This window comes from Spinacia oleracea, chromosome 2 (genome assembly GCF_020520425.1).
Source record: "Spinacia oleracea cultivar Varoflay chromosome 2, BTI_SOV_V1, whole genome shotgun sequence".
Classification (NCBI taxonomy): Eukaryota; Viridiplantae; Streptophyta; class Magnoliopsida; order Caryophyllales; family Amaranthaceae; genus Spinacia; species Spinacia oleracea.
The window spans coordinates 105,291,127-105,313,240 of NC_079488.1; the positions used below are offsets into that span (position 1 = coordinate 105,291,127).

Consider the following 22,114-nt stretch of genomic DNA (forward strand, 5'->3'; position numbering starts at 1 on the left):
TCTTCGTCCGGCAGATATATTGCTTTATTCTTGGGATGGCGGTGTAGATGTGTGTGTTGACTTGACTGGGTCTTCCCCTATGACGCAATCTGGGTTGTTAGACTTCGTTCCAGGTCGGGTTGTGGCGGTTGCAGCGCAACGGAAGCAGGATAAGTATGCGGCACGTTGTAGGGCCTTGGGTTACGGTTTCTTTCCTTTTCCCTTCTCTTCTCTTGGGGAATTAGAGAAAGGGGCTGTTTCGTTGCTGAAGCGGGTCCAGACGTACTCCAGGGCTCAAGACATTGGGGCACGGACAGCTGCCCACATTTTCAGCAGGATCGGGTTCGCCATAGCTAGAGGAGTGGGGCCTAGATTGTATCTCGGCTCCCCTCCAACTTCTTGTAGTTTACTTGATCTTTGTAGCTTGTTAAGCTTGTAACGTTTTGGTGGTTTCCCATAACAATAATAATAATAATAACTAATTGTAAAATATTTGACTTTGTTAGCATTTGATTTATAATAATAATAATAATAATAATAATAATAATAATAATAATAATAATAATTATTTGTAAAATATTTGACTTTGTTAGCATTGGGGCTCGTGCTGCTGCTCATATTTTCACCACGATAGACTTTGCTATAGTCAGAGGAGTGGGGGCCCAGATTATATCTCGGCTTCCCACTAACTATTTGTAAATTATTTGACTTTGTTGGCATTTGATTTATAATAATAATAATAATAATAATAATAATAATAATAATAATAATAATAATAATAATAATCTGATTTTTTCTGATCTAATATGATCTGATTAAATCTGAAATTAGTAATAAGATCCGAAATAGTGAACTAGACCGTGCCTTAGTGAGCAAACACATGTACTACTACGTATAAAGCAGTTTAACATCCCTCTCCACAAAGCTTTCAGAAACACACTCGACATTCCCACTACTCTTCGTCTTCGCGCCTTCTGGAAACCCCGGCCAACTCTGGGCAGTTTGTCTCAGCCCTAAAGGTAGGAGATTGAAGAAGGACATGGCGGAAGAATTTGACAACTTGCTCAACCCTGAATTCGACGAACAACCCTTGTTTACCACTAAGAAAAGGTTTTTACTTCAAAATTTCTTGTTATTTTCCTTCATTTCATCTCATTGTTTTTCAAACACCTAATTATCAGTTATAATGTCTCATTTCTAACTCAAAATTCGCTGAATTTAATTTAATTCTCAAGAATTTTTGCGTATGATTGCATATACGACTAGGGTTTTATGTAGAAATGTGGAGTATTATTTAGTGACGGAAGGAGTAATTGATTGGACTAAAAATGTGTTTAGAAGTGTTTTATGGTGTCTATTACAAATTTCTGGTTGATATGAAGTATTTGTTTTTGTTCTTCAATGTTAGTTTGGGAATTGGGAAGAGTTGTGGTAACTGGTAAGCTCCGTTTTACGGTAAGTACCTTCTCGGTTAAATGTATCGAAATTTCAGAGATGGCCATGTTCAACAGGACACGAGAAGATACCTATCAATGTGCCTGTGCTGGAGACTTGCTGCTAGTCCATGTAACATTTTACAGTTAGCATATTGTAGGACTAGTAGGTAAAGTAGTGTGCACTGTAATTCCAACTTTGTATGGGTTTGATAGTTATGTGATGCACCATCCTGTATTGGCCTTTGATTGTGAAATGCGTGTGAAATTTGGCTGGTGTTTTGCTTTCAATGATGGTTTGTCGATTTCTGGAAGATAGTATTACTATGTACACAAGCTTTGTCATTTGTTTCTGAAATAGGTGTGGGTTACATTTTTTTTGGCATGCCATTTGCTCGTTCGTATATTAGCAAGTGTTTTGTGTGACAGTAGGTAATCACACCATTCCCACAAGCTTCTGAGAAATTGACTTTTGTTTACGTGCCTGGAAAATTTCAGGAAAAAACTAATTGGCTTAGATGATCTTTTTAATGACCACAAGAAGAAGCAAGACAAAACAAAGAAGGGAAAGTCTAAGGCTGTGAAAACTCGGAATGTTTGTGAATCAGATGATGATGATGATGATGCTAATGAGACAGCCAGTAAACTAACTGAAGCCCTTCAAAATTTTAAGAAGACGGTATATTGGGTTGTCTTGTCTTGTTTTTTTCTTCTTCTTTCTCATTTCCCCCCATAGTAACATAGTTTCATCCAAATATACTGGCTTTTGTAGATATCAGAAGTTGATGAGGATATTGGGGCCTTAAATGATATTGGACGGGAAGGTATTTCCTCGAATTGGGGTCTGCAAGTTTTTGGAACTCAGGTTCTCTCATATCTTACACAGTCTGTAATGCTAGGAGCCTAAGATAGCTTTTAGTGCCAGCTTTTAAAACATTGTTTTCCTGCAGAGAAGTCCATCACCCTTGGCTGTTCCTCATCTAGAAGGTTGCTCACTGTTACAGAACTCTATGAACAATGTACTCGATGCACTGTTGGATGATAGCTCACAGATGGGTAATAATTTGTTACACTGTCTCTCTATTGCTACTATTTACAAACTACTTTCGAATTTTCTTCCAAGTCTCAATGTGTTTTGGCTGGTGGTAAGCTATGTTCTTATAAATTTGAGATATACGTTACAGGAGAGACATTTCTTGAAGGATTACTCTTGAATGGCTGGCTTTCAAAATTGGTTATTACCCGTGGACATCTGGAAGAATCAATAGGAAAATGGACTGTTAATCTGTGTAAGTACACAGTTCTGGTTAAGTGTTCCTATTTATTTTAATTTTGCTTGCAATGAATCAGGTTATATTTTTATGTTTTAATTTATTCTTTCTCCAGTGTTATACTCTTCAGAGGAATCACTAATGGCTTCTGCTTGTGACTTCTGGTGTGCCATTTTTTGCAACGAGGTTAGTGGGGACATTGAGTAAAAACTGAGCATATGACCAAACTCAATCTTGTTTTATTCAACTAAGGTATGGCCAATGGCTTCTATTGTTACATACTTATATGTTAAGTCACGAGTTCCTATATGGCTATTTTAGGCTGATGCGCCTGTGGTTAAGGTTGAATGGCTTCCCGGCTTTGTGGAATTAAACAGAGCTCTTGACAGCTTTGGATTTCAGATGCATTTGCCAAAGAAAATCTCGTCTCCTGCAGACCCAACTCTTGACAGTAAGCAATCCAACTCTGAGCATTTTTTAATGCTGAAGCACTCTATTGGTTTCCAACTTTTTACTGCTTTTGATACTGTATTTTGGGTATAAATGTATAATGCATATGTGCTTTGTACGTTTTGATATGCTCCTTAGCATGTTACTTTGTCCTCCTTTGATGGATGCAATCTGTATTCTCTAGAAGCATAATTATCTTGTATTCGTAATTGTTTTATTTTCCTGAACTATCTCTATCCAATAGCTACTCTTTTCCAGCCTACATGAAACTACCTTTTGCTGTGCTTTATTTAGCTTTGCTCATAACACAATAGTTTACTACTTTACTTTTTCCAGGGAGTCCGACAATATCATATAATGTGATGTAAACCTATACGCCACAATTATATGCTTACTCTTTCAGTACGTTGCTTAGGCTCTGTTTTTCTTTTGATAGACACTTCCCCGGAAAATGATTTTCCTATTTTCCTTTGTTTGTTTTGCCAAGGGTGGAAAATAACTTTCCTTTGGGAAAGAAGGAATGCCACATGTTCCTCTCTTCTCCCTTAATTTTTTTTCCTTTCCTCCTATCCATCTCTCCTTTCTACGTCTGTATTTTTTTGTTCTGTAACTTTTTCTTTGTAAGGAAACAAACAAAGGAAAACTATTTTCGCATGATGTTTTCCCTTGAAGGTTGTTTTGCATAGAAAATTATTTTCCTTTTAAGATGTTTTTCGTTGAAACAAACAGAGCCTTAGGGGGTGTTTGGTTCGGCCACTTTTGGAATCAGGTGTGGGTTTGGAACATTTGATTCCAAATCCATAATTGATGTTTGGTTCAATATTTTATAAAATTTGATGTCTGGGGGACCGACCCTCCGAACCATCAAGGTTTCGGGCTCTCATACCTTTGGGGGGAGGTGCGTGTGAGCCAAACCTACGAATCTGGGATCAAAATTAATTAAATAAATAAATAAACGGAAATTAGAAATAAAAGGCCATCAATTGCTCTTTGGCTTCTCTTTCTCCTCTATCAAGCATCAACACCGACAACCAAGAGAAGGAAGAAAATGGCCAACCATGGTATTTACCACTATAATACCTTCATGTTCTGCTTTAATAATCTTCAATTTTGTTTTTTAGGATAATAATAATCAATTTAGACACTATATATTATGGTTTTTGGCCATTAATATTTCAGACCTGGAACTTTATTTGACAAAATGAAGAATTGAAGGTTAAAAGGTAAGTGTTGATGGTAATTGAAGAAGCATCAATTGTTGTTGTTGGAGGAAAATAACATTTTGTTGGAGCAACAATGTTTTTATGGAGGAAGGGAGGAGGAGAGAAGAAGAGAAGGGGCGGAGGAAAAATGTAATTAAACTTGAGTTTTATTCTTTATTTTATGAACCAAAGTATCAAACACCTGGTTTTAAGTACGAGTATGTAGATATCATACACTCATTCTAAACCTATGGGCTTAATATCTAACCCCATACCTGATTCCAATGTGAAACAAACACCCCCTTAATCTTTGTCTGATTTGATGGCTTATTTGTAGGTCTGGTAAATTTATTTTTGTGTTGTATATATTTTGGTTTATGTAGCTCCATTGATTTGAAGAGAAAAATGGGAACATACATTGTTTGGAAGCGGAAACATGTTTCGTCTAGTATTTTTTGTAGTAGACCCTCTTCTTCTCTTTAGCTGTAGAGTTTTAGGATTATTCATTTGTTGATTATGTGAAAAGCTTTTTATTTTATTTTATTTTATATATGTTGAGAATGAACTACAGATTCTTTTGTGTGTGTGTTTGTGTATTGGCTTTCCCCCGTAGAACCTGGACTGAACTCCTATTAACTAAGTTTTGGTCAAAACTCCTAGTTATGACCCGCTCCCTTGTCTTGCTTGCTTTTGTTAGATGCCAAAACAGGCAAATAGTCTTTCTTGCTGACTTCATCTACTGGAATGAAACTTGGTTATCGGTGTCTTCATGTAGACATGGGGTGCAATTTAAGCATTTTTTGATATATATGTGCTGAGAATTTTAATTATGCTTTCTATCATGCCAGGACTTGAACACCCAAAAGGTTATTTGAATAATCAGCCCAGACTTGCTTCTATAAAGAGCAGAATGAGTTTCTTTTTCATATATCTTTTTTTCTCACAAGGCTTTTCTTTCTGAGCAGGTTCTAATCATAGAGGACCACCAACTAATATCAGAACATGGATCAAACTTGCAAATGCTTGCTTTCAAGTAAGGTATGCAATTGCACGTATTCAGGAGGTTATGGCTTGTGATGTTGACATGGGACGGGACTTGGTTATCAGCATTAGGAACCGCTGTAGTATAGTCTTTAAATATAACTTGCATACCAGCTCAATAATCAATACTTTTACAGATAAATAGGTATCTGTTGAAGACTTGAAGGTAAGAGATCACTTAAGTATACAAAAAGACCAAAAAGTTACTAGAATATATAACGAGTGAAAGACAGAAAAAAAATCGAGAGGAAGAAAAACACGTTAAATGGATGAAACACAAGGATAGAGGTGAGGTAAGAAAGTATTGTAGTCATCTAGTGTGAACTCCAAGGATGGTCCATGTCTTTTAAAATGAAGTATCAATACAACCTCCTTGCAATATTAAGACTTTAAGAGTATGATTGGGTGCAACCAACTCTTTGTTATTGGCTGCACTTGGAAGCTTTACTCTATGCTACGTTTCTACGGGAAATTGATGGATGGAAATGAACAATCCTATACAAATTACTTGTGTTTTTCCAAGTCACGCACTGGATTGGAATCCCATTGTATATGTTGGTGCGTACGGGGATGGAGAATGGAAAATTACCAGCTAGTCAAATTTAAGGTTGCATACTGAACTCATTAGGTCTTATGTTAATACTTATAGTGCCGTGTATTATGTGCAAGATAAATAATGGTGTTTCCAAATATCCTATAAGGCTATAAGTCAAACTTGGAGGGGGGTGGGGGTAATTTTGGCACCCCAATATGAGGACGGAGCATTAGAAAATATAGAGAAATGCGTTATGGGACTGAGGAGTCATATAGTCACTATCTGGTGGTTTGTTGCACTGATGTGGCATGTGCTCACCAATCAGCATTCAATTTTGTTCTTCTTCTCAGTCTGGTGAAAACGAGTTCCCTACAGCCCTGTAAGATAAAATGTATAGATGATCCTTTGTTTCATATGTATATTAACTATTATACGGACCTTTATTTCTAGGCGTAGATATTTGGCATTGTCAAAACAGGAAGCAGAAGAGCTCATAGGAATGCTTATATGCCTCTTTCTGGAAAGGAAATTACTAGGCTTAACTGGAGCATTGCATGATTGCTTGCTATCAGCTATTTACTTCTTTGAGGAGAAAGAATGGAGTAGCAGCTGCGAGAAGGTTGCTAAATCCATTGCAGACAGGTAGCACTATTACTATTTTTTTATTTTATGATTTTTTGAATTGAGTTTGGTCCACCCTCACCTATGCCAGGGCTATTTTAGAGGTTACAAGTTGATATTGCATCGTTCCAGGCTATATTTTCATTTTTAGGTAGTAAAATGTTGTAGTGCCATGTTTTTTTATTTTTTATGATTGTAGCATACAGACATATTCATCTTTGTCATTTTGTTTTTCGGGAATCCATGACTTTGCCTCTAAATTAATCACCTACCTGGGTCTAAGAACCAGTAGAAAGGAAAGGGGTTGCAAAGCTTTCGTGTGAAGAAATATTAACATTACTGGTGATTTTTGTTTCTTAAAAAATATTAGCTTTGAGCCTTTTAAGGGTTATTATTGACAGACTTCTTGCTTTTTTTTGCATTAGTGCTTCCATGAATAAGGTCAAACCCATAATTAGTTATGCAAAGTGAACATCTTGAACATGTTTGCTGATTCTAATTTGCAATGAATAAAAGTGTGTAAAGGGAGTTACTATTGTGCCCCGTTTGGTAGCCGACCGTAAATGGTGTCAATGAGAATGAATTTGTATGCAAATTTGTAATGAGAATCAATGTCCATTCCCATGGTAATGCTAGTTCACTCGAAATTATCTCATTTTCTTTATAATTTTCCATTACCATCCATTACCATTTGGGGAATGGTATTAGGTGGGAATGCAAATTTATGAAGAAAAACATCAAGTTAGAGACACAATTTCATTACCACGGACATCATGATGTTTTTTTTCTTGTCATATAACACTTTGATTTATTCCCATTCCCATCGTTTATTACCGGCTACCAAACGGGCCGTTAAAGTACTAGATGGATGTTATCGCAATATTCTTTTATTACTGTCACCTATTCTGCCTTCAAAACAGTGGAACTTCTCTTTGGGAAAGTGAAATGTTCTCTTTCTCATGGGATAAAATATGGTGTTCTTCTGTTTCAATTTGCAATTGAGAAACAACAATTTATAGCAGATGCTCTTGTTTCATGTTTTTCTCTGATGACTTTTGATACTTGTAACATTTGAATCCTAGAAGCCCTTTGTTTTGTATGGTTTAATATATTGTGCTTTTTATTTCATTACGTGGCTATTTCTGAGCTGTAGAAATTTTCGTTGATGTCGCTGGATTGCTGGTTTTGGACGGCTTGAAAAACCTTATGGTTGATGAAATGGTTGGCTCCTTTTTAACTTTTACCATATTTGTGCTTCTGGTCAGTCGGTTATTTTCTTGTTATACCTGTAATTCGAATTGGAGAGGGAGCAGGAATACAACACTCGGGGATAATGCCAAACCAGCCCACGACCTTGCCTCTAAGAGAAGGAAAGGGTTGGTTGTTTAATGTCTTAGTTGCATTAGCTCATTGTTACCTGATTCGCTAGTATGAGACTGGGCACGGGTACGCAATTCGCCACCTAATTTGCTTAGTTAGACCAAACTTGTACCATTTTCATGTTATAATTCGCTTTTCGGTTCGCGCTTCGTGGAGTGATGAGAGAATTAGGTAACAGTAATAGCTGTCCAAAAAAGAAAAGAAAAATAAAAGCATCTAATACCAGGTCCTTGCTCACAGTTATTGTGATAATTTCAGCAGTGTGTCCTGCATTCATTGATTTATTTGATCTCAATACCTGTATATTCTCTGAAGCATATATTTTAGAATCTAGAGCAGGATCTTTCTCCTTTTACTCGGAGAATTTGCATTCTGAGACTTGCTAGGTGACATTATGTACTTTTGAAATGAGCTCCACAATGTTATTTTATAGAAGTACATTAATTTTGGTAGCTCTTGTTACATTTACGGCCTAACATATGTTAATTGAAAGAAGTGTTAAATAGAAATACCTTAAGTAGAACTTTAAATTCCCTTTTTATTGATCTATTTTCTATAAAATTATGAAGTTGCCTATCTTATGGAAGAGCCAGTTAACTGGATTTATGCCTTTCATCTTTGTGACTCAGTTTTTATTTTTATTTTTTACCTTCTGAAAGTTCTATGTTTGTTGGTGGGATTCAGAGAGATTTTAAGATTTTGAATGCGTATCTTGGGGGAGAAGAGAAACTTAAGTACTGAAACATGTCTAAATGAAAGATAAAATTGAAAGGATCCAGCAAGAAAATGCAAAATGAGAAAGATCTAGTGAGATGATGGAAGAAAGATGAATTTGGCTTGAAAATTATAGTAGTCGGTTAGGCCTTACCGTGAAGGGCTGGGTCTTTGTGTTTTAAGGTTCTTCCTGGAGAGAAGCTTCTCTCTGGAAGCTACCCGTGTAGGTTAGTTTCGTTTTTTGTTTGATTTCTCGATTGAAATGCCTTCTACTAATCTATTAGTGAATCATGACAGTCTCTTATGTTTATTTTTTGTGCAGAATACCTAGAGATTTAAACTGCTTGAGGGCTGTAGATAGTATTTTAGGAGTTGATACTCGCAGCAAGCAACTCAGAAGTGTTGTAGCTTCTCAATTCCTTGCAAGTTTTTATACTGAGGTAGGTGATTTTCCTTAAAGGGTCACAAACTTTTTGTGTTCTGTCGATGGATGGTAGCTGGATAATAATAAGACTCATGCTTCAATTCATAAGAGAAGTCTAACTTTTCTGCCTCAATAACGTTTGTCTAGTGATAGTGACTATAATCTTAATTTTAGGAAATCGATGTCCACTTTATGAAAAATACTTATTTCAAAGGAGGTCATGGTGTGCTGCCATAATCAGAGTACTCCATATCACATTAACTACACACCTTAGGTCATACCTTAGATCAGTATTACACACGGAGTACTATTTGATACTAATATTTTCTTTGTTTTACTGAAATATTTACGATCAATGTTCAACTTAAAAAGCATAGGTGCCTTATGATATGACCTGGAGGGATTTTTTTTGGGATGTTTTAAAGGAGGGATAATTTGGTATCTTAGCATAAGAATCTGAATTAGTGCAGGATACTGCTTTCACTTGTGTAGTTAATGTTGTATAATTTTTTACATGCCTGTTGTTCAGCTTCAAGTGACTGATGCAAAGGATCTCCTGAAATTTCTGTTGTCAAATAATCTGAAAGACAAGAACTGCAATTTCTCCAAGATATATCTGTGTTTAGTTCTTACTGAAAACTGGCTTCTTTTCCGTACTGAAACCGGACCTCTGGTCAACGAACTGTGGCGCAGCTTTATCCACAAGTGTTCGATCCAAATATCCAACACCAATTATAGACCTTTTGCTCAAGAGGTGTGTGATTCAGATCTTCATTTCTTAGTTTCTTTGGTTTTTTCTTGAACTAACAACTTACTACATCTCTCCTTTTGGCAGATCCGTAACAGAGCTTCTTATCTTCTGCATAGCACAGTCAGAGGCTGATGAATTTTGAATTTTGAATTTTGAATTTTGTGAAGATATGTGATGCCTATACATATTGCAGATACTTTTTATTGGGTAATGACAGCTCTATTCTAACTGCTTTGTGAAAATGTATGTTAATTTCTGATTAGATTTTTTAATGTAAAATTTGCAGCTAACGGTAGACCAAGCTGATGCAAGATAGCGAGGATCTGCTCATCAGTGCCTAGTCTCTTATCGATTATATGTTGAGAAAACACTTGAGCTAATATTTTGTAGGGTAGTTCAGCACCTGGCTTCAGTTTTAGGCTTCTCTTCTACAACTTGGTTGGATATGTAATCCTCTTTTGTACAAATGACCTAAATGTTCTACCTAAACTAGTTGTCTAATGAACATTTGACATTCTAGACTCCTAGACAGTATTATTACTAGTGTTATCTTACAAGTAATTAAACAAATACTTCATCCATTTCAAAATGGTTGCAACACTTTGTTTTTTACATCACATAATCAGTGACAAATGTGCCTAAATAATTGTATCATCTAAAAAAGAATGAAGGAAGTATAAGTCAACTCTTGAAATGAAATAAAAATAATAATTTTCCCTTTTTTAATGGGATAACATCATTACATTTTTCAATTTTGAGATATTTTGTAAGGAAGAAATATTTAAATAAAAGTTTGACTCTAAAATTTAGGAATAACTAGTATAGTACCCGTGCGATGCACGGTTTATAATGTAAATATAAATTTATATGAAATCTGGTAGACAATTATCATCAAAGTAGAGCTTATAGATATTCTCCAAATTAAAATGAATGATGGGTAAATTTGTTATTGCTCATTCGACGCGTCTTATTTATTAAAACAATTAAAACCAATAAGGGTACAGAGATAAAATTATTTTCATTCTCATTCACCACTTGTGTCAAGCATAAAATTATCTCAACCACATTTCACTTCAATAGTAATATCCACTTATTACTCGCACACTCGCCCCATCAACCTAATTACCCGACCATTTAACACATACCTATCATTTACTTGATTCAGTTAGAGATGACTTTAAGGCGGGGTGGTCCTTTACACATGTACCCACCTACAATTCTCATCCCCATCCCTGCCGTCCACGATAGGATTGATACACACCCATCCAAATCCTCGTTTCGAGAGATAGAAAATAAAAATTCATCATCGCTTCATCACCCCACATGTATCCACAACCGCCTCAAATTCACCCCTAGACCCAATAAGTTTTTTTTGGTAAGACAATTTTGAAATTTAAAACTTTATTCTAAAGTCTTTGCACAAATCGTTTGTCTGATAAAGATAAAAAGAGTAAATAAACAAACCATTATAATATGTTTTTTTTTTGTGTAAATGAGGCACAAGGGCGGGGATGAGAAACAATCCCAAAATCACCTGGAACCGGGTTAGAAGCTCTAACCAACTGAGCTATCCATCACTCTCACAAACCATTATAATATATACTCCTAACATTTTTTTTTTGGTAAGACATTTTTGAATTTCTATTCTCGAGTATTTGACAATTCGTTTGTCTGATTTGAATAATTAAGTAAATAGACAAAACATTATAATAAGTAAGTTATTAGTAAAAATTTTTATATTCATAACCAACGTAGTAGAACTTTTAGTAAGTGTTAGTTATGCATATTATATTTGGTAAAAAGAAATGAACCATTTGATATTACGATTCTCGGCCCTATATTTTCGAAATATGTATACTATTTGCGTGACATTATAGGGCTGTAAAATATTTGATGTTGTAAATTATTTTAAGTTTAATTATTTATATTAACGAAGAGGCGAATCTATGAGTGACATTAGTCATCACCACATTGATTTCCACTATTTTACTATAATTTTTGATATTATAAGATAATCAAATAAAAGAACAGCACTTGTCAGCACCATGTATTTAACTGTATAAGATATAACCATTACAACGTCTATGGCTTATGATATAATATATTAAATTTGTATTATGTAAGTATTTAGACAAATCCAACAAAATGATACGGAGTACATGACTATGTTCATCATAGTCACCAAGAGATGTGTAATATAATAGTTAGTGTAAAAATAAAAGAGTTACATCTAAAAAATTGAGGAGTTACATAGTAGAGTAGTAGATAGATTAGGTTACGTAAGTTTTTCTCTTGTTTAAGGAAGTTACATACTCCGTACTTTCTTTTTTAAAGTAATAAAATATTACTTATAATTATCGAATTTAGTTGTCAAAATATTATACAATATTATAGTAACCTTTTTTTTTATACTATATTCATACTTCATTGATTTTCTAATTTATTTGTATTCTAATTATGTAAGTACAAATCGGTAGATTACATTAATTATTTTTTATAAATATCCTACTACGTAATCCGCTTAATGGATTATTTAAAAAAAAAATATATATAATCATATATTGTTATATTTGTTACCAAAATATAAAAACAGATTTTATAAAGTATTACTCATGTATAGAATGACATTTTTTTTAGGAAAATAGAATCAAATACTTTATTGGGTAAAAAGGTAACAAAATGATTTACAATCAAGTATTTTATTTTTTAATTTTTTTATATCTAAAAGAGAGGCCAATCAATGAGTGACATTTGTCATCACCACATTGATTTCCTCTCTTTTAGTATAATATATAGATATATAGATAGATAACTTACTCCCCGTAATCAATTACAATGCTATAAATTTAATAAATTATAAATAAAATATTTTGTCTTCTCTTTTGAATCTAATAAAGCCTAACGTTATGTCTTATAAACAAAATATACTAAGATAAAATTATGTTAGATAGTCTAAGATATTTGGGGTGAAATATTAGGCATGAGATATTAGGCGTTAAATATTAAGTATGGTATTGTATTCCATATTTTTTTTAGGACACGTGAAATATTTTATTATGTAAATGATTTCTACAATATCTTTTTGCTAAGTTTTAATTAGCATGTAATTCATATACTTAGTAATAACGTCAAAAATATTGTTTGTTATAATTTTTTTTAATTATTTATATTAAAAGAGACACGAATGTGACATTTGTCATCACTACATTCAGTGGCGGAACTCGGTGGGTCATGTGACCTAGCGACATTTTGAAAATTAAAAAATCAAAAAAAAGTTAAAAATTTTCGCACAACATGACGACTAAAGATGGTTATCGGCCGAGCCGGCCCGATCGGACCCATCATAAAAATGTCCGGCTCGACACAAGCACGAAAAAAGCACGGTCCAACACGAGTAGTAAGTTGTGGGCTGTGGGCCGCATTTTTTGGAAAAAGCACGACAGGCACGGCACGACTCGACCCGGCACAACAAAGTACGCAAAATTTCGTAAAATTAGGCTTAGACACGATGACCCGGTCCGGCACAAAATCATGTGAATCTGGGCCTGTTTGAACTTTACAGCCCGACCCGGCCCGTTTAGGCCCACGTCCTCGACCGATCCCACCCGGGCCACGACCATCTTTAGTGAGAGAAAGGTCATTCGCGCAATCTGACCAATTTCGCTAAAAGCTCTTGCTCTCCTCCCCGTCTTACCACAGCGCCGCCCAGCTCTCTTCCCTTACCGGCAGGCGACAGCCCGGCCGGCCGGACCACTCCCCACAGGTCTGGCCCTCTGCCTGTAACCGCGCCCCTCACCATTCACCGACTCCATTGACTCCATCGTGGTTCTGGTACGTTTTTATTGTTTTTAAAATTGAATTTTAATATCTTGTTCATGATTAATTGTGTGCTTAGTTTACCTATTTTAATTCATGAGTTCTGAGTTGTATGAGTAAATGCTGCCATATGCTCTTATTTGTTCGGGTGGTGCTACCAAAATTGGGAGGAAAACTTTGGAAAGGTTTAATGTTGTACGAATATAAGCAGCACCAGCATGTCTAATCAATCAATTTCTTCTTGTTTTAATTCATGAATTCATTTCTCTTGTTTTAATTCATGAGTTACTGTAAATTTTACCTGTTTTAATTCATGAGTTGTATGACAGTATGAGTATGAGTATGTTTTAGGGCACGGAGGAGGAGTGAATTACTATGGAAAAGTTTTTCTTTACCAAATTGTTACTCCATCAACCATCACTTTCTTTTACCAAATTTTGTTAAGTGGCCCAACTTTTGCCATTTTTCTAAAACCCCAAGAATTGCATAGAACAACAGCTCCGCCTCCTTCCCGTCGCCACAAAACTTAGCACTATTCTCAATTTTCAACAAGGTTAATGCTTTCTTTTCCTAGTTTTTTGTCAATTAAGTATGAAAATTTCAATATTATATACTTCCTCCATTTTTTTTAATTGCACCATCTGAGATTTCACGCTTGTCGATGCACTATTTTAATCACTAATATCTCTCATTATACATTTTAAAAAATTATAAAAATTTGATAATTTGAAAGTATATTTCAAGACGAATCTAACAAGATCCCAAATGAATATATTTTTCCTTACATATAAATCACAAAAAATAACTATATAAGAATATGTGAATAATGCTAAAACCAAGATGGTGCAATTATTAAAAAATGGAGGAAGTACCAATTTTAAAGATTCTAGTTATAGCAGTAGTCAATTTCATCTTCAATTTTGATTCTTGTTTGATTTTTCAATTCAATTATAACCCGGGATTCATGCAGACATTTACGTGACTGAATTCATCAGTGGCTGATTTAGCAACACGGGTTTACTTAGGTATGGCTGAAATCGAAGAATTGGAGGCTCAAAACCCAGAAATTGATTCAATTAAGGCTGCAAAGAAAGCTGTGAAAGACGAGGAGAGAGAAAGGAAGAGAAGAGAGAAAAGGAGGAAGATTTTGATGAAGGAATCTGAAAAGGCGGATAAAAGGGGTGTGTGTTATTTGAGCAGGATCCCCCCTAAAATGGACCCTTTGAAGCTCCGTCAAACTCTGTCTCCTTATGGTGAAATTCTGCGCATTTATTTGGCTCCTGAAGGTTTATACTTCTATCCTTGCTCATTGTTTTTCAATCTTTGTTAAATGTCTTATTTGGGTTAATTTTTTGGATGATTACTTTGTTGGTTCACTTGGTTGTGTGTATTAGCTTTAGTTTTATTCTGTTTCTTCTAATTATATTGCATTTTACTGCGAGATTCTTCTGGAGTTGGGCTCTCTTAAAGGAATGAAATTGATCTCCAGTTTCTTTAGTTAAAGATTGGGGATACATGAAGGGGGAAGGTAAGGGTGTTAATGTGTTATAATATGAAGATTGGAAATGGAAGAAAATAAATGGAGAGTATTCGAATACCCTTTGAACACTGTTCTTGGTAAGCACCTAGAGGCTGGATATATCATACTTGAAATTCTTGTAGATCAGTGAATTAGCGAAACCCGTTGATATCCGTGTCGGTTTAGGTACGTATAGTGGAGCTGGGAGGCCAACTTCATCATTGAACTTGCAGGAAATACATCACTTGCTATGGTCTTTTCCCCTTTTCAAATACTTGTATCTATATAAGTAGACTTCTACATTAAAAAGTCCTAATAACAAGTGCCAAGTTATTGTGTTCACAATATGACTTACTTTTTCATTAAATAGTCCTAGGGTGAGATTCATCGTAAGATTTCCTAAGAGTGTAGTCAGATTAAAACAATTTACTTGTATCTACTGCATTTTTCAGGTTTATCACTATGTATCTAGACCTTTTTAGACAAAGTCAGTGCCTGAGGTTCTGAAGTGTGAATGTAAGATTCTTGATGTCATGCAAATAAGTAACAAAAGTTGGATCTATTAAGCGTAATTTTTTCAGTGTCTGAAGTACCGAAGTTAAAGCAATTTTTGATGTACTTATGAAAGTAGAACCTGGGCCCTAGTAGAGATTTAAATGAAAAAATTGCGTTTCAATTCTCACATGGCAATGGGCATTCACATTTCGGCTGACAAAACAAGAGAAGTAGTTGGTCGCAACTGCAACCAAAGGAGCTGTATGCTTGTTCAGTCTGATTAGACTGAGCTTGAATTAACTTAATTTGGATAAAATGTTTATTAGGAAGAAAAGTCAAACTATTGTAGGTTTGTAGTAGGTTTTGTAATGATTGTAGTCTGACCAAATTTGTAATTCTTCCTAGCTTGATGTTTATTTCCTTTCCGCCATTTGAGTGACAAAGGTGGACTTTAAATTGAAGAATTAGACTTTCCATGTCAGTTTATCATAACCAATGAAGGACGGGTAAGTCTACTAGGAGTATCAATACGTCCGCTTAGTAACAAGCTTCAGTTGAAGAGTTCTTATGTACATAATGATTGACTGAGCTGCTATGTGCCTATGAACTAATTGATTATAAATACTTCAATCATTGAATTGTTTGAGACTGGATGATTGATCTTTAGTTAACCTCAGTTTCATGGGAGTTATATTTAAAAAATTATTGAAGTTGCTTTGTCTGCTTAATGAAGTGTGAAGTGTATCTATTGGTTGAGCTTGAACTGGCAGTGTTTTCACTTTCAAGTGCAGGTTCGTTGGATATGATTGCTTAGAATATATGAAGGATTTTACCGATTATTAATTGAGTAATTATATGCGGTCGTGAATTGTAGTTTGAAGGAAAGAGTCTTTGTGGGACAGAGTTGCCTTTTTCACTTTTTGTCGTTTTGGTATATTCTTTTGACTTGTTTCTTATGTTTTTTCCCCCTATGTAATTAGTAGTACAATTAATTTTCTGAAAAGCTTGAGAACAACATGAATAAACTCCTATGAGATCCTTTGATAGTAGGAAAGATTCCCCTTTTCTGCCAAAAACACCTTTGAGCATCAATCATTCCCTGTGAGAATCCTTTGTTTGTACAAAAGTCTCCAAACAAAAAACACCTTTAACATACAAATCCCCAAACATGATCTTTCTTGTAAAAAAAACATGACAAGTATCAAAGAAAAAGAATACTAGAGTGCCACTAAATCCTACACTACTAAGAAAAAACCCATTGTCACACCTATTAGATCAAGAAGTTACTTCACGCCTGTCTTTGGAAATACCTTCTAGCTGTTCTAGGATTCTGATGACCCTTTCTATTTAGATGGATATTTTTTTGGCTAGACTTGTGCGACAGGGAAACTCATACGGCTGCTCAAAGATATTCACTGACTTAACAAATATTCTCTGGGAATATCAATGTATGTTTTTCATTCGCTTGCATATGTATTCCCTTTTCCTTACCTCACTTCCGTCTATGTTCTCGTGTATCCTTTGTGGTTTTCCCTTCGAGTCTCGTGGTGCCTATTGTTTCTTTCTTTATAATTTTATATGCGTTGTCCTCCTACACTTGTATGGGAAATGGAGGGATTATTTGGACTGATGGTCACTCTCTCCTCTGCAGAAACTCATGCATTTTATAAAACTTTTGTTCACTAAGTTGATTACAGCTAAAATTTGATGTCCTTCGCAGATCCTGAAGCACAAACGCGACGTAAACGGTCTGGAGGATTTCGGGGTCAAGAATTTAAAGAAGGGTGTGTTTGTTCATCAAATTTCCATTTTACCTTCAATCCAAATGCAGACCTTGAATGAAATATTCAGCTATCCTTTGTTATCTCAATTGAAAAAGGTCCTCATCTGTTTTGTTTTGTTTTGTTTTGAATTTGATTGTGGTTTGTGTAGGTGGGTTGAGTTTGCTGACAAACGCATTGCAAAAAGGGTTGCAAATATGTTAAATGGTGAAGAGATTGGTAAGTTCTGTTACCCCCACTTTTTTTGAAAATTATCAGGAGAGAGAGAAAGAGCAAGAGGGATGGGATGGGATGGGATGGGATGGGATGGGATGAGATGCTATGAGCAGTTTTATGAGTCTGAAATTCTCAAATACTAAGAAGATAGCGTTCTTCTTTATTTCCTCTTTTCTTTGAATCTGATTGACGTGATTATTTTACCATTTTGGGCATGGGTGGTTGCATTGAGATTGAAGGTTAAGGGAGTTGAATTTACTGAGAAATTATTTCTAGGATAGTCTTTACTGACATGTTTTTCCCCTTCGGACAAGTCTAGCATGGATAAAGATTTAGTAATAGGATTTTACCATCTGCCACAACTTTCACTCAGATATGAGGTAGCAGATGAGAGAGAAAGGTGGCAGATCTAAGTGCTTGGGTGGAGGAAGAGAGGCAGGCGAAGCCGCGAAGAAGAAATACTACTGGCGACTGGAAACATGAGACGGATCTGGTTGTGCCTGGGCGGGCGGGTGGGTGGGATGGGGGTAACCAGAGCTGCCCACAGTTCATCACGAAAGAAGAGACTTAGAATCTGATATAGAAGGGAAGGGGAAAATGTTACACTGAGTGGTAGTGTGGTGGTACAAGGGGTAAGGTTTACTCGCCAAAATAGCTTAGAACAATTTACGCTCTTAAGTTTTCCCCTCTTATTTGACCTATTTGAGGTGGGGTTGTAATTTTATATATTATCAGTTCTGGTTTAAATCTATTATTGTAAGATGGAGAGGGTGGGTGGGTAGGAAAAAGGGAGTGATGGTGCATCATAAATTTGTAAGTATGTTTAATTGCTATACTCAGGTCATTGAATATCAAATAGGATTGATAAACTTTATTCTTTTCTTGTTACTGTCGCTATTAACATGATCATTTTAGTCTTTAGTAGCATTGTATGATGTATTTATTACTGTATATGTTAGATAATTGTGAGAAGGGGAGATGTAGAATATCTTTTGTTTGGCTAGATGAGGTTTAGTATTTTACATTCTTTTACTTGGAGTGAGGAAAATTGAAATAGCTTTCACGTTGTGAATATAAAATTTTGACAATATTCTTTCAACCCTTGATCAGTACGTGGATCAATAATCTTCGTTTCTTCTTTCTTGGAAGGTGGATCTTTTATTTGATGTAAATCATGTAATAGACTGAAGAGGTGTTGCATAATACGGGACAGATTGTACCATTAAAATTCATGTAAATAACTTGCTAGTAAATGTTTTTGACTTAAAACCCCATCTGTTTTACCTGCTTTTGTCTGCTGTGTCCTTGGCATTTACGTATGTCATATGCTTTGCTGCAGTTTGCAAACAGTTGAGCTTCTTTCTAGGATAGTAGGATGTACTACTACTGATTAGCTGTTAATAATTACATTTTCTTGTCATTGTGGTCTTGTTGACTTCTTGTTTACATCTACTTATTATCATCAGGAGGAAAAAAGAGATCAAAGTTCTACTATGATATTTGGAACATCAAGTATTTAAGCAAGTTTAAGTGGGATGATCTTACAGAAGAGACTAGTAAGGAATTATATTTTATCTATATATTTCGTCATATTGCTTGGTGTTGTTGGTGTTAATAGTTCATTTGTCTTTTGACATAGCAATCAAGAATGCGACTCGAGAGCAGAGACTGCGAATGGAGTTATCTAGCGCAAATAAAGAACGAGACTTTTATCTTTCTAAAGTGGACCAGTCTCGTGCTTTCAGTGAGATAGAGAAACGTATGGCCAAGGTATGTGGACTTTATACTACCCTTGGTACTCTATTGCATCATGTTAATACTTGTAGTTTGTAACAAGTGTTTGTCACATATATATGGTGGGATTGTGTAGTATGGCTGCACTTGACTTAGAGCTACTTGTTAGTCCTCTGTTTATCTGGTTCTCTATTTACATTTTGTCCACCACGCAAAGCGGATATAGATACTTTCATATGATCCTTTAAACTTTTTACTTAGAAAAACATAAATAACTGAATAAAATTTACATATATAAATCAGACATGTTATCTGATATGTTGAGTTGGGTAAAATAGCTGATCTCCACAGTCCATATGTCTTTTGTTAGTTATTGCTAGCTTGCTGCTATTTTCAGATAACATGACATCCAATAATGCAGAGAAGCTATCAATCATGCCATAGAAGCTAGGATGATTTCCATTTTGTTCTACTCTTTTCTATGAGAAAGGTTTCGTAAATAAATGTAACTATAGTTAATTATTAAACATCTAATGCTGTTACATCTGTTTCCATAGAATCTCCCCAAATGTAATGTTATTTTGAAACAAACTAGGATTATTTGGGGAAATGACCCAGATTTATAATTCATATTCATTTTTGAACAGTTTGTCAATGTTAACGTGAATCTTTTTGGTCTTTATTATTGAAAACGGTCTGTTTTTGCATTTAAGGAGACCATACTCAGATTTGACCTACCTTCTAGTTTAAAACCTAATCCAAAAGGAAGACTGATCTGTAGACAACACTGGTTGCCTCTTTTGCATTGAGTTTGACTGCTATGTATCACAAACTCCATTTTGGTAGAAAGTTTTTTAGATTACCGGAGTATGCCATAAAAGAATCCAGTACTTGCATTTCTTACGATGTTTTGTTTAAAGTTATGCCTCAAATTGTCGTTGATTGATATGATTTTGTTGGCACAAGTGCTTGTAGAACATTCTATTGTTTTTATTAAGCATTAATTTCAGTCGCTATTTGCACCGTAACTAAAAAGTTCTGTAACCATGTTAAGAAACGAAAACTCGAAAATGGTGTGGATTCAGAAGGCCCAAATGAGCAGCAAAAACCCAAAGTAATACGCCCGTTCTCCCAGAAGAAACCTATTGCAGAGAAAGCTGAAAAAGACAAGCCTAAGCTCTCTAAAGCTGTACTGGCTGAGGCAAGTGTTGTTCAATTGTCTATTTCTTCCACTTCCTGCATTAAAAGTTCACTTACATAATAATAATAATAATAATAATAATAATTTTTTTTTTCTCAGATCTTCAACAGCGGCAATGGTGAAGCCTGAGCATACTAACAGCCTCCAGGGATGCAAGGTCATGTCTTCCTTGATTAAGATCGAATGTTTACATGTAAAAATGTGGTCGGTCGTACCTACTGGATTTTCTTTGTGTATGAGAGGGTACACATGGAAGGAGGAAGAGTGAATCCTCAAAAAATTTCAGGTTCAAAATTTTGAGTAGTGTAGTTTCTCTTTCTAGTCAGTTTATTTCTTTTTACTTGTCGTTTTAACAGAGAATATAAGTTTTTCCATTTGTATTTCTAACAACAATACAGAGAATATAAGTTCTGTATCTAGGTTTAACTCAAGTTGTGACTGTTGGTATTTATAATGCAATACGGATCCCTCAGTCCAGTTGTGAATGTTTAAGTCCAATACTTCCTCCATTCTTATTTACATGACACAATTGTACTTTCGACACTATTCACACATGTTCCTTTGACTTACTTTTGTCGTGTGGGATCTTATTAGATTCGTCTCAATAAATATTTTTTAAATATCAACTTTTTATAATTTTTTCTTATCCATAATAAAAGATATTAACGTTTGAAATCGTGCATTGGCAAACGTGCCTAAATAATTGTGTCTTTTAAAAAAGAATAGAGGAAGTATTTTGTTATTTTCCTTGTATATTTGATATTATTTAAATATTCTATATGCTAACCATTTCCAAATCAGTAAATTTTTCAGCCTATAATAAGAAAATTGAAACCTTGAAGGTCAAATATTGCATTCAACTCGTATTTCTTACACAAAACCAAAAATCATCAATAATTCGAGCTTACATCAAAAGCAAGCTAAGATTCAAAGTTAAAGATCTAGAAAAATAGGATGATAATTACTATCAATATCTTGTAATCCAAATACAATTTTACAAAGAAAATGCCTAACATGTTCGAAGTTTATGCAAAACATACTATTTGACATGTTTTAGCTGCACAAATATAGTTCTACGTATGCATATATTTGTATCAACGTACGGAGTAATATATATAGCAAAGTTCACTTTCAAATCAATACATAAATGTTCATATTTAAATCAGTACATAAATGTTCATCTCTAAATCAGGTCTCCTTCCGTTTCTTTTACTTGCATCACTTTGACTTGAGTTTTTCTACCAATATATAATAATCAAATGTTATTATGTAGAACATTGTTGGATTAGTTCAATATATATTTTCATAATATCAACTTTTATAATTTTTACAAATACAAAATTAGAAGTAATGATCAAATGATGCACTGGCAAGTGTGTCGGTCAAAATGATGCAATTAAAAAAACGGAGGAGTATATAAATGTAGCTAAAATTTGCAAAGTGAAATGTTCAGTGGAGATCCATTTATTTACTTAAACGCCCCTATAAGAATGAGTATTAGGCTATTAGCCATATCTTTTACTTATCTTACATAAAAAAAGAAAATGACGA

The 22,114-nt window shown here is 34.8% G+C and overlaps 2 protein-coding genes across 4 annotated transcripts; both read left to right on the forward strand.

Annotated features, from left to right (window-relative positions):
* The first annotated feature begins 878 nt into the window (after positions 1-878).
* Positions 879-10,390, forward strand: LOC110775312 (uncharacterized). Its single transcript, XM_021979919.2, has 13 exons — positions 879-1,089; positions 1,911-2,091; positions 2,185-2,277; positions 2,363-2,468; positions 2,597-2,701; positions 2,799-2,869; positions 3,005-3,134; positions 5,301-5,373; positions 6,362-6,553; positions 8,949-9,066; positions 9,580-9,804; positions 9,886-10,008; positions 10,088-10,390. Exons 1-12 carry the CDS (start codon positions 1,019-1,021, stop codon positions 9,931-9,933), a joined length of 1,413 nt encoding a protein of 470 aa, XP_021835611.2. The 5' UTR covers positions 879-1,018; the 3' UTR covers positions 9,934-10,008; positions 10,088-10,390.
* Positions 10,391-13,434: 3,044 nt separating this feature from the next.
* Positions 13,435-21,048, forward strand: LOC110775313 (pre-rRNA-processing protein ESF2). 3 transcript variants are annotated; one of them, XM_021979922.2, is made up of 8 exons: positions 13,435-13,632; positions 14,643-14,903; positions 17,352-17,415; positions 17,564-17,631; positions 19,095-19,184; positions 19,268-19,398; positions 20,417-20,563; positions 20,663-21,048. In XM_021979922.2, exons 2-8 carry the CDS (start codon positions 14,645-14,647, stop codon positions 20,690-20,692), a joined length of 789 nt encoding a protein of 262 aa, XP_021835614.1. In that variant the 5' UTR covers positions 13,435-13,632; positions 14,643-14,644; the 3' UTR covers positions 20,693-21,048. The 3 variants fall into 3 exon arrangements, with proteins under 3 accessions (XP_021835614.1, XP_021835612.1, XP_021835615.1); XM_021979920.2 differs by having other exon boundaries at positions 13,436-13,632; positions 14,588-14,903; XM_021979923.2 differs by having other exon boundaries at positions 13,436-13,632; positions 14,613-14,903.
* The last annotated feature ends 1,066 nt before the right edge of the window (positions 21,049-22,114 follow it).

Excerpts from the sequence above, each read along its gene's own strand:
- LOC110775312 (XM_021979919.2), top strand. The coding sequence starts at position 1,019 with ATGGCGGAAGAATTTGACAACTTGCTCAACCCTGAATTCGACGAACAA. Across the intron at positions 1,090-1,910 it reads TTGTTTACCACTAAGAAAAG|GAAAAAACTAATTGGCTTAG; the intron begins GTTTTTACTTCA and ends GGAAAATTTCAG. Across the intron at positions 5,374-6,361 it reads AATGCTTGCTTTCAAGTAAG|GCGTAGATATTTGGCATTGT; the intron begins GTATGCAATTGC and ends CTTTATTTCTAG.
- LOC110775313 (XM_021979922.2), top strand. The coding sequence starts at position 14,645 with ATGGCTGAAATCGAAGAATTGGAGGCTCAAAACCCAGAAATTGATTCA. Across the intron at positions 17,416-17,563 it reads GGTCAAGAATTTAAAGAAGG|GTGGGTTGAGTTTGCTGACA; the intron begins GTGTGTTTGTTC and ends TGGTTTGTGTAG. Across the intron at positions 19,399-20,416 it reads TAGAGAAACGTATGGCCAAG|AAACGAAAACTCGAAAATGG; the intron begins GTATGTGGACTT and ends AACCATGTTAAG.